Here is a 12,057-nt window from a genome sequence, read left to right as displayed (position 1 = left end):
CTTAAAGGGGGGTTTTTGTTGCACAAAACGGAAGCTTTGCTTATGTTGGTAAGTGAGCCTCAGACGTGTCTGCAGGTGGGTTTTGTCGCCGTTGGTCGGGCAGCAGCTCGGTGTGTTTTGACGAGGTGACTGGTTGTATCGCTGACACCTGCGGACTGAAGCCGCACCGAATTCCTAAGTTTTCCTCAACGAGCGCTCATGTCCCGACCGAGGGTGGGCTGCGCCGTGTACTAATCCAAACGGCAGGAAACGAAGCGCTGGCTTCAGTCAGCTGTGATTTCTGCTGCGGTGTCAGTTTTCACTTCATCCACATCGTTTTGGTTTGCGTCCCAAACTCCACGGAGATCAGCCGAAGTTATGATCTCATCCCATTAAAACGGACAGCCTTTTATTTGTCCCCTGCCTGTTTAAAGAAAATGTCTAAAAGGGATAAATCCAACACTTCGCCCGTTTCCTCTTTCAATCCTGCTTTTACTTCAGATTCTTTACTGTATATACATATATGTAGCTTTATGATTTTGTGCTCACATAGGGCATTTTGTACGTGATATTCATACTAGGCATAATTGAAGGTCAAACATCTGCTTCATTCATTCTTCCAGTAGACTTTGTCCTTCTCGAAACTATTCTGATACAACTGTAAACTCAAGTGCCTTCTCTCGTGTCCCGCTGACTCCTCGACATTTTCTCCACCAGAGTATGGACCAAAGACATCAACCGTCCCAGACTGCCCAGCCCTCTCTTTTCTCCCCCCCTCACTGAATGGCACACTTTTCATTTACTACAAATAAACTGTTTGCAATACCAGCTGTGTATTTGTGTTGTTGAATTTACACACACTCATCTAAAACCACCAGTCATGCATGTAAGTCGATATTACGTGGGTTTTGTAGTGAGTTTCGGGTTTCACAATGGTTCCTTGAAGGTAGGTTTATGTATTGAATGAGCTAAAACGACTCTTCACACAATGAGACATAAATAAATGAGATTCTTAAGATCAAAGCAAAAATAATTAGTGAAGGAATGAAGGTGACAGGGTGTGCAGTACTTCAAACAACCAGCAGGTGGAGCCATAACGCAATTTAAACATGAAAAACAGGAGCTCTGATGGGATGTGAAGTAATGTACTTCAAACTTTACTATAACCTTTTTGTTTTTTTGTTTCTTTTTTTTATATGACACAAAAAGCTAAACATGAAGCACACATAAATGGTGCTTTTTATGTGAAGATAAAATTTTCCACTTTTTCACCCTAAATGTGAGGTCACTTTATAGGTTTTATAATAAACCTCAGAGGATGTGATTTGGTGAAAAAGATTTTAAAATAATCTTAATGAACCAATCTCCATTTTGGGGTAAATTTTGGTCTCTGTTTTATTAAATACTAGTTGTTTTGTCACTTTTTTTGGATTTTAAAGTGATAGTTCAGATCGTTCAAAGAGGGATTCTGCAGGAAAAGTTATGAACTAATAGCTGCTGTAGGTAGAGATGAGTTGAATTCTGACTGATGAGCTAACAGGTAGTCTGAGAGGTCTTAAAATGACTAAAATAAGTTATAGCAGTTAATGCAAACACTAATAAACCTGAACACTGCCATCAGTTTCACATTACATGGATAATAAATATAAACTGGTGCTCTTATTCAGGCAGACTAGCTTCTAATATTTAATTTCTTTATTTATTTTTAAATAACTAATCATTTAAAAACATTGTTTTTCTTTATGCTCACAAGGTCCTAGTCATCCCAAACAGCTGGAGGATTTTATAAATGCCCCGCCAAATTCCGGAGGTTAAGACGGCATCACTTGGGCTCGTCAATCAAGTCCAAACTGTTTAAAGAGCCATCTACAACAGGTGAGATATTAACTGTTCATAACCGTTCCACAGAAAGGTGAACTGGGTCAGCGCTTCTCTGTAGAGGTGAACAGTGAGGTAATCTGAAAAACAACCTAAGGAACTACCTTCACCTGTGTCACTGTGAGAAGTATTTTATCAAAACTGAATTTACATTTTCCACTTCTTTAACCAACAATCTCACGGCACGCATTAAGAGAAAGGAATGTTACTTTAAATAAGACGTGAGCAAACACATGTTTTGCTTTCAGAGATATGAGACGGGTTTAAAATGCCACAGAGGTCCCTGAGCTCCAGAAGCAGGTGGAACTTCATGAACGGACTTTTTGAAAAACAGGGCGCAGACGACTAAGATGGTGCATTTATTCAGATGCCACGAGAGTAAAAACTGCAACGAACGATTCAATATATAGCTTAAAAACTTACAAAATATAAATTCACCTAATCTTTTTGGTGTATATATAAAAAAAATGGAAATGACAGCTGCTGAGGTGGACTGTACACACTTTCAACAACACTGTACATAATGCAAACAAGTATAAAATGAGAAGAATGAAAAGATCTCGAGGGATTTTAGGTCAGAGAGCAGCTCACAGCCCCATCGCAGAGGGAAACACAGCAGCGCCTGTTGGAGGAAACAAAGTACACTCAGTCCACTCAGGCTGGTTTATTCGAAGCCCACATAGTGTTACTGACACCGGCCTCCGTTGGACTGCATACTTTTCGTGCTACCTTGACTCTCTCCTGTATCGGAATCTGGGACTTTCCAGTCCAGCTGGCGGCCTTTTTCGTAGAGTCCCTTCAGGACCTTCCTTACGTCGTCGCTCACACCTCCGCGGCTCAGCTCCAGGTACTTCCTGTACAGCTGCAGGGCGGTGCGCGCGTCCTCTATGCTGTCGTGGGTTTCCCCCTGAATGTTGAGGTCTGTTGATTCAAGAAAGAAGACACTCAGGGAGGACGAGATGGAACGGTTCCCATGGCAGAATTCCAGCAGCGCAGCATCAGTTTACTGTACCGTCTTTTTTCTTTTTTTTTCAGGAATGAAAGACGAGAGCATGCAACTTAAACGTCAGAGGAAAGAAGCTTTCTCTATGGGAAACATTTTTGCTCGAATTAAATCAAATTGTTTTCCCAACAATCACCTCTCTGCCATCGTGCTCAACAGCTGGTATGAAGTGTTTGTGTTTTACCAAATGTGCTGCTGAACATTATGGACAAATATGTCCACTTTTGTCTCCTCTATGACTCCAAACGTCTTAAGATGCTGTTTTGTAAACGTTATGTTCTTCTTATAGGGAAAAGTCCGCCTGAAAGCCCAAACAAGCCAAACTTGTTCAGTCTTTTTCCAACTGCACTTTCATGAACTTTACCGTTCAACCTGCCAGCTGAGGCCTGCGGAGTCTGAGGTGCAGCTCTGGGAACTTTATGTCCTCTCGCCAAGAGGCCCAGAAGACTGGCAATAACTGTTTTGCCTGTCTGTGTTTGTAATGTTAGCAAAATATCTCATGACCGACTGGGACGTCCACTCCTGGGAAGATCTGAACGATTTAGAGAATGGCCTTCTGAACCTTAGTTTAATTAGATGTAATACTGTGTCATTGTTTTATGTTACTATTTGTTTAAGGTTAAATTGACCTAATTTTAAGACAGGTGTATGGATTTGTTTTTATTTTTTGTATAATAGGCTCTGAAATGTAAATCCTTATAAACCATTTTGTCTTTCTTTTTTTTTATTAGATCTGGACTAACCAAGAAAATACCAAGCGAGGAATCTCAAAGAAATCATTCTCTTGCGGGGCAAGTGGAACAGGTAGACGGTGTCAATGACTTGATCCTTTGGAACCTTGAACACAGAAAATAATGCGCTTATTTCAATACTAATACTTCAAGAACAAGTTTGAAGTAAAGTGACTGAGTTTATGTTTACGCTGCTCTAGCTGGAACAATATGCAGGACGTAAAGTTGGTAAAAACGGCGTACCAATAGGTTAATAACCCGGAAGTCCTTCTGCAATCCATGGCCCACAAAGCGAACTCCTGTGTCGATGAGGAAGCGCAGCTTTAGATAGGTGGACTTCAGCGTGGTCAAATGCTTCGAGGAGATTTTAGCATCCAGGTCTCCCGGTTTGATGCCAGAATACTGCGTCAAATAGTCGACGACCTAAAAAGAATGAACGGCCACGTGAATTTACCACTGAATTTACAATTCTGACGAAGAAAACGAAGCAACTCTTTCACGTCAATACTTTCAAAACAGCTGCTGTCTGACTACAAGAAGTCATATTGTCTTTTTAAAGATTTAAAGGTGGTGTCCTTTACCTGCTCCTGTGTTGAGATGTAGTCATCGATGAAGGGAACGCCCTCGTTGGGCCCCTGACCCCTCACACAGGTGATCCTGGCCACAGACATCTGACTGGGCTTGATGGTGGACTTGGTGCCGTCGCTGCGCAGCTCTGCCTCTTCCTGCAGACACACAGTCACAGAACAGTCCGAATAAACCTGCTTTATTCACCAGCTGTCTGGTTTTTCTGTCAGTACTGACGCCCTCCTGGGTCTTCTCCCATTATGATCCAAACTGTGACGGACCTCGAGCTTGGAGTTCAGCTTGGATGTTTTTGGATGGTTTCTTTGGCTCTTTTTCTATCTGTCTGATCAACCTGGGGTTGCATTTCCTCTTGCGTCCACGTCCTGGGAGGTTAGCTACAGTCTCATGAACCTTCTACTTTTTAAATATATTGGCAGCTGTGGTCAGAGGAACATGAAGCTGCTTGGAGATGAACATGGATGTCTCTAATCTTTCTGAGCTTCTCAGACAGCTGTCGTCTTTGCGCTCAGTGTGGTGAACACAACCATACCAACCTGCTCAGGTGGCACATTTGTTTCATTTAAAACCTGTGATACTAGTTCAAGTTAAACACGACTATAATGCAAAGATTTCCAGTCTCTTTAAGGGTACCTACAAACCTATTCTCACTATTTGAGCATGTTTTTGTTGACTGCAATACATACTAAAGGGGCAGCGATATGCACAGACAATTGCTTTTAACTGAAACACTTTTCAAGAGAAATGAAGCGTTATGTCAACGAGCTGTAAACTGATTTGCGTCTGTATGTGTGTGACAGTGACACGGTATGACAGGCCCACCTGATTGAGTGTGACAAACTCGGCGTCCAGCCCCACCAGGTCCCCAGCCTGCGGCATCTCGCTGACCATGAGAGGGATGAACGTGGCATGACTCTTCCTCTGCTTCCGAGCCAGCGAGGCCTCCGTCAGCAGCACGCTGGCATCGATGGGGTTCTTAACTGGGACGCGAACAGTGAAGTCTGAGTGAGCTGAATGCGAACCCACAGGTAAAACCTTTTTGATTGAACGTCCGTGAAGCTTACTGCGCAGGTCGTATCTGGTGTGGTAGTTCCTCTTGGCGTAATAGAGGATGGCTGGCACTTTCCAGCTCACGTCAAACTGGGCGGCTTCAGTCTTTGACAGACAAAAACAGGAAGATTCAACTGGAGCTTCAACACAGTGCCTAGCTAATTTATCAAGAGGTGAAATATTTACCTTATCAATGGGTTCAATGAGGAAATCATTAAAGAGGTACCACTGCTGGTGTGTGACTCCCTGAAACCCAAACATCGTTTTAAATGTGACATTTCACATCAGCCAATTAAACTGTCAGGCTGAAGCTTCAGATCCTTCTTAACTCACCTCCTTTCTTTGGTGGTAGGTTTCGCTCACTTTGATGTGTGCGACCAGGTTTCCACCTGTGCGAGCGTCCTGGATGTGGGGCACCGTGACCACCAAGTCGTACAGAGAAACCCCCTCCGCTTCTTCAGCAGCGCTTACCTAGTCGACGAGTCGTTTTATCGAGTGATTTCAATGCAACTCGTAACACCGTGACGGGAATTTCACAGGCAAGGCTAAACAAATAGGCTCACCTCCTCCCCCTCGGAGCAACTGCTGATCTCCAGTCCCTGGGTTTTACTGATGGACATTTTAAGAGTAGCGGGGACCCAAACGTGCCGCAGATCTTCCGCCCGCGTGTCGAAGGTGAAGCCCTCCATGCTGCAGACTTCCTCCCCGCTGAGTGGAGAGGGATGAGTAAAAACGAGGTTAAATTACAGTCATCCGATCCAAACAGTCCCAGTTATGAAGCTAGAATCTATTTATTTGACTTTAGTCTAAACAATGTCGATTAATCAAATGAAAATCAAGAACTTCTTACTTTAAGCACCACTCTGTAGGGATGGGTGGGGGTTCAGTGGGTTTTGCAGGTTCTGTTGTCTCTTTCTGCATGGCTTTATTAAAAGCGTACTGTAGAAATGACAAAAAAAAAAAAAACCACAGAGTTTAGGTAACCAATAAATGTGTTACAAATATACCATAAAGTCAAAGTGACTGTGTTACCTCTGCTTGAACTTTCCAGAATTCGGCCTCTTTAGCGCTGTTCACCTCACAGTTTATGACCAGGACATCTGGCAGGCACCTGATGTTACGTGTTTGGACCTACAGGGTTGAATAAAAACCACTGTAATCCCACTGAATGAACTACAAGTCGTGTTTGAATCCCGGCTCCAACTCACCGTGGGCTGATACTTCTCACAGTTCTCGCACCACGCCTGAGTGCTCTGCTCCAAACAGATGCTTTTCTTCAGGATCTCAGCAAAGTCATACGCCTTGATCGTTTTTTCTGAAATCAATATATTGTCAGCAAATATTTCTCTGCTCCTTATCAGTCTGAGAGTCGATCAGACGACTCATAAGACTTTTAACTCACCCTGAGAGTTCTGCTCTGGATAATGCATGGTGAAGAGCAGCGTGAGGGAGGACCGCACTGTTTCCTTCCCACAGCGGCACAGGCTGCTGTTCTCAACTTCACAGCCGAACAGCTTTCCGATGACCGACTCCCCCGAGGAGCCCAGAGAGCTGCCACATGTACAACAAGAACACCCTTTCATTTCATTTCACTTCCATCTGAGCTTCCATCACTCTTTTTCTGACTGATTCAGGCTCCGCTGGGTTTCCGGAGGCTGCTCTGACCTGCTGCTGGCCCCCCTGTAGGCCTGCGGACCCTCCTGCTCCTGCGTCTCCTGGTGGAGCTGGGTCAGGATGAAGCGATTCCAGCTCTGGATCAGGCGGCCGAGTTTGGCCTTCCCCGTTTGCTCGTCTGAGTCTGCGAGGATCAGTCCCAGAGCTGAAGCTTCGGGGATGGTGCGAAACGCTCGGAGGAAGTTACTAGCCTGAATGAGGGGAAGGAGTTTGAACTGGTTGGTCGGAGCACCATCTACAGCTGTTGTGATACGGGAAAAAGAAAAAGGAAACAAAACAGCTACCTGACACGGATCTCCTCGAGACAAATCCAACATGTGGAAGAGGAAGCCGAGCTCACAGGCCAAACAAAACTCCTTCTGACACAAATGATTCTGTACGAGACACCGGATTGGCTCCAGGAAATATAATACCTAATATGCCAAAAAAAAACAGCCAGGGATCAAAAATGTATAATTTCATCGTATTAATACTAAAGTTTGATTGGAGGCTCTTGAGTGTTTTACCTGAATCATGCAGTTACAGTAGGCATTGGGGATGTGCGGCTCCAGGCCAGCAAACAAGGTTTTGTTGTAATGTTTGAAGTCAAAATCCTCAAGTCCAAGTTTAGAGTATTTAATAGTGACCTGATGCAGCACAAACACATTCTCATGAGATATTTAAACAAAACCTGCTGTTCTGCAGTGACACTGAACACATCAGTTATCTGATGATAATCTTTCTGCTGTGAAAAAAACAGAATAAAATAAGAATATGCCGACCTTTCTGTACTTTTTGGCTACCATGCAGAGGTGTGGCTCTTCTTCACGGCCGATAGGAGACTCGGGGACCTGGTTGTAATTGTCATAATCAAGCTCCACGTCTTTAATTTTATAGGGAACCTGAAAACAACCCAAAACAGATTTTCGAAAAACATTGCATGAAAATTATTTGTCCACTTGTATCAATTTATTAATAAAAAACACAGGAATATAAAAAGGTTGTGACCAACATGCATCATGTATAGATTTGTATAACTTAGCGCTTAGAGTATTGTGTAGCGACTAGTTAAATGGACGCCTGCCTGGTTTCGAGGGCGTGTACGAGGGTTTGGTGCATAACCAATGAAGCCGACAGTTTTCATAGTACGAAGGATTTCTTGGTCCACAGGAGGAGCACGCCTGTATTGAAAAAAAAAAATTGTTTTAAGATGGAAACATTTATCAAAAAATAAATAAATAAAAGCTAACAAATAGCATCATACATCTAGGTGCTACCTGGGTTTAAAAGGAGTTTTAGACAGCCAGCATCTTCATACTACAAAACTTCAATCAAAGGAAGTAGAATAAACAAATAACTCAGCTGCACCAGAAACTATGATTGATCTCCAAATTGTTCACAGACAAAATTGGAAGATTTCAGCCAACACAGCAAAAGATCACGGTCCTCTTCCCACCCCCCCTTTAAAAATTCAAGTACAAATTTCTGCATAAGTTTCAGATTTTCCACTTTTTTTGTTTTGTTTTGTTTTACACAGACCAATAAAAAAACAAAAGCAACAATGTGGGTTTTTTTTCTGTCAGTTTTTTTCCCGCTTCCCTTTTGTTTCTGTGGCATTCGGTCCCAAACCTCTCGTTCCTGTTGGTTGTTGTGACAACTTCATAACAAACAAGCGATAAATGTACTGTTTCAACAAAGACACGCGGTGCCTGTAAAAAGTATTCACCCCCCTTGGATGTTTACGCCACCACCAGTTACAGAAATTCTCCCATCAGAGATCAGGATATCTCGGCGCAGCTCATCTGCAAACCTTTGCTTTAACTCTACTTCTGTCGACTCCTCACTGTTTCTTTACTGACGAGAGAAGAACTTTACATTTTTGACCTGTTTGTCTCCGATTCCTCTGTTCTCCCTCTGACTCAGTTTACATCCCTGGGATTATTTTACCAAATCAATATCCATCGAGTCCATCTGAAGTGAACGGGTCAATGTTTGAATATAAACAAACGACTCGTAATTGTTGGCAACAAAACCTGACTGCTGATTTCACTCATTTGTTACATATTATGTGGAAGAGTTTATTAAGTGATTATTTTTATCATAGATGATACAGAGGCAAAAAATTCAAATCAAAAACACTGAAAAAGCGTGTATTTTGACAGCTATTGTGATTTTTCTTGGCATTACTTAATGGAAATCAGTTTTCACGTTGTCATTAAAGAGTTGGTTTTTTTTACTTTTATTGTCAAAAAGGTCAATTTATATTGACTAATTTATGTCAACACTATAAAGCATAAAACATCAAAGGGGTGACTACTTTTTATAGGCTCTGTATATTTCCTAAAAATGACAGGAAGTGTAACTTTCAGCTCATGTATTTTTTTTTTAGGACCTACTTTCATATAACACCTCTAGCAGTATAAATATCTGTATACTAAACTTACTCAAACTAAGGGTTCTTGTCATCAACTCGTCTTACCTGGGGCTCGGTGTAGCCAAAGCGGTGGGCCAGTCTGACAGCAGCTGCTCGGTGCTCGTCAGCGGCATGGGGATGAGCGAAAGGGGCAGAAGGTCGTGGTTCCAGTCCAGCTGAGGCAGCGTGTCCACGAGGCAGGGCAGAGCGAACTCTGTCTCTCGAGAGTAGTCGTTGAAAGAGACCTCGGGAACGTCTGACCACAGGTGCACGCACCCCCCCGAATCCCCAAAGGCCAAGGCTTGTTTGCTGGATGACACGTCGAAACTCATGAGCAACTGGCCCACAGTGTTGACGTGAAAAATGTCTGCCACGTTGGCCAGACCAGTGGGCTCACAGAACTGACACTGACCTGGAGAAAGACGCAGAAAGTGGACAGTTTGAGCATTCTCTTAAAAACCTGGAAAAATGGTTCCTAAACACAGATAAACATGCACTCAACAGTCACCTATTCAAACAACTGTTACCACAGATAGCTAATCAGCCAATCACACGGCAGCATCTCAGTCCCTTTAGGCATTGTCATGAAGACAACTTGCCGAAGTTCAAACAGAGCATCAGAATGGGGAAGAAGGGGGATTTAATTGACTTTGAACGTAGTATGGTTGTTGTGGCTCAAATAGCTACAAATAACCAGCTCAAATAACCAGTTGTTACAGCTGAAGTATGCAGAATACCATCTCTGAACACACAACAAGATGGGCTCCAGCAGGAGAAAACCACACCAGGTGTCACTCCTGTCAGCTAAGAACAGGAAAAGCTACAATTCACACAGAGTCACCAAAACTGGACAACATGAGGACAAACACTGCCTGGTTTGATGAGTATATTTAGGAAGCTGTTCCATGATAGTATGATGATCGTTTCAGCAGACAAAAGTATGAGCCTACAGACAAACTGACTAAAGATCTAGATAAGTTCGCTGCAGGAATACCTGTCTGTGAGATGATCACAAGACGTGATGTGTAAGTAGGAATGAAGCGCAGGAAGAGGGGATCCACGTGCACTTGAAGTGGGGTTACGGCACGCATCATGCGGAGGTCATAGACCATCAGGAAACGGTCGCACGCCAGCCCGTTTAGTCCACGACTTGAAAACCCGCACGCAGCAAGCAGGTTCCCATGAACATCGAAGTCTGAGAGGCTGCCAGAGAACGCATCAAACTCGTGCTCCATCTTGAAAGTGCGCAGGTCACGAAGGGTTATCTGTCGCAACAGAAGGCGAACGGGTGAACAAAACTGAAACAGATCTTTACAGCTGACATCACTGAGTCTTCCTCACCTTGCCAGAAGTGTGCCCACAGAAGAAAAAACGATTGCTTTGACGCATTATTGCCACTCCAGGTACCTCAACTGTGAACTGTCAAATACACAAGACCATAACCAGCCAGGCACTTGCTTTAAATATTCTTTTATATTAAAGCAAACCACCCACATACAACCCTGAGGCCCAGTGTCTCACCTTTTGAGTTTCTTGAACCGTATTCAAGTCAACTTCCACCACATAGTTTTGTAATCCACCCATGAGCAGCATGTTGTTGTCAGTCATGAAAAGACTATGCATATCGGCTCCTTCCTCCATGCTGGAAAGCAGACATCTTCATAATTATTTATAAGAAACATGTGAAAACTGCAGATCTTCTGTGTTCAATATGAGCTTAAGAAACATTTGCTCCAGTTTTTTTTTTTGCATTACTTACGGATAATCAAACATAACGAGGCCCCCACGAGTGAAGCACTTGAGGTTGCATTTCGAAAGGAACAGCACCCCTGTTTCCAGACTCTGAATGTGTCGGATGTCATCTGTTGAATGCACTTGGAAAGAAGAATGGCGACCCATTGTAGGTCCGAAGTAGGACGTAACATGACCCTAAGGAGGGGGGATAAAGCAAGAAGTCAGAATGACAGCAGCTAGAAAAGTCATTGTGTGTAAGCTAAACTGACTTTTACTCCAGCATTAAGACTCTCACCCTGTGGTTCCCCATCCAGAGCATCTCCTCCTGGAGGTCGAAGTGGACCGCAGTCACTGGGATGCCAACTTCTGAGACCACGCTGTGCAGCTCAGAAAACATTCCCTCCATCAGGTGCACAGGCTCGGGTACTGTCACCGCCAGCCCCTCCGGGTCAAGCTCCACAGCCTGCAGCAAGTTTGGGTTCAGGTGCGGGTCCATGGAGGGCTCCAGTCCTGCATCCAGAGTCCCGTGAAGGCTGGCTGAGTACTCCCCCATCCCAGGGTCGAGACCGTCAAAGTTCATCATGGAAACAGCTACGGCAACCTACAAACGAATAACATTTCAATTACTCACAGCAACCAAGCTACGGACCCGTTAACGGAAGGCTAATTTAGCTAATGTTAGCATCGTAAATAGCACACAAAAGCTGCAAACACTGTCAATGTTTACGACAAAAACACTTGTAAAACTGGAAGGCGTGCGACATTTCATTAAACCATAGCCAAAGGTATTTTTAAAAAACATTTAAAGCCTTTTCCTACCTATTATTTAAACGTTTTAGCATGTAAGTGCCCATGCTAACAAGTCACAACAATAACACAAAAACGTTTCCGGAGTGCAGCACGATGCGTTCAATAACAGCGGAACTTTCGGTCTTTTCTTTGTTTGCATTGTAGCTTTTTGGACACTGGACAAAGCAGTTTGTAGAAACACTGCTCCCTATTGGACATGAGTGTGGGACGCAAGATTGACG

The 12,057-nt window shown here is 43.5% G+C and overlaps 1 protein-coding gene across 2 annotated transcripts; it reads right to left on the bottom strand.

The window, feature by feature from the left end:
• Window positions 1-2,201: 2,201 nt before the first annotated feature.
• Window positions 2,202-11,974, bottom strand: pan2 (poly(A) specific ribonuclease subunit PAN2). Of its 2 annotated transcripts, none has more exons than XM_017419100.3 (26): window positions 11,846-11,974; window positions 11,322-11,627; window positions 11,052-11,221; window positions 10,814-10,934; window positions 10,634-10,711; window positions 10,287-10,557; window positions 9,359-9,704; window positions 7,964-8,060; window positions 7,662-7,781; window positions 7,407-7,526; window positions 7,185-7,313; window positions 6,892-7,091; window positions 6,629-6,777; window positions 6,435-6,541; window positions 6,259-6,357; window positions 6,077-6,165; window positions 5,790-5,934; window positions 5,560-5,697; window positions 5,413-5,472; window positions 5,241-5,331; window positions 4,999-5,156; window positions 4,173-4,316; window positions 3,835-4,014; window positions 3,604-3,697; window positions 2,575-2,778; window positions 2,202-2,479 (listed from the first exon to the last, which is right to left on the bottom strand). In XM_017419100.3, the coding sequence occupies exons 2-26, from the start codon at window positions 11,607-11,609 to the stop codon at window positions 2,445-2,447; spliced, it is 3,633 nt and encodes a 1,210-aa protein (XP_017274589.1). In that variant the 5' UTR covers window positions 11,610-11,627; window positions 11,846-11,974; the 3' UTR covers window positions 2,202-2,444. The 2 variants fall into 2 exon arrangements, with proteins under 2 accessions (XP_017274589.1, XP_017274591.1); XM_017419102.2 differs by having other exon boundaries at window positions 2,587-2,778.
• Between the last annotated feature and the right edge of the window lie 83 nt (window positions 11,975-12,057).

Source organism: Kryptolebias marmoratus, linkage group LG8, assembly GCF_001649575.2.
Source record: "Kryptolebias marmoratus isolate JLee-2015 linkage group LG8, ASM164957v2, whole genome shotgun sequence".
NCBI classification, from domain to species: Eukaryota; Metazoa; Chordata; class Actinopteri; order Cyprinodontiformes; family Rivulidae; genus Kryptolebias; species Kryptolebias marmoratus.
Note: the sequence above shows the minus strand (reverse complement) of the source record. Positions and strands in the feature narration are given on the sequence as shown.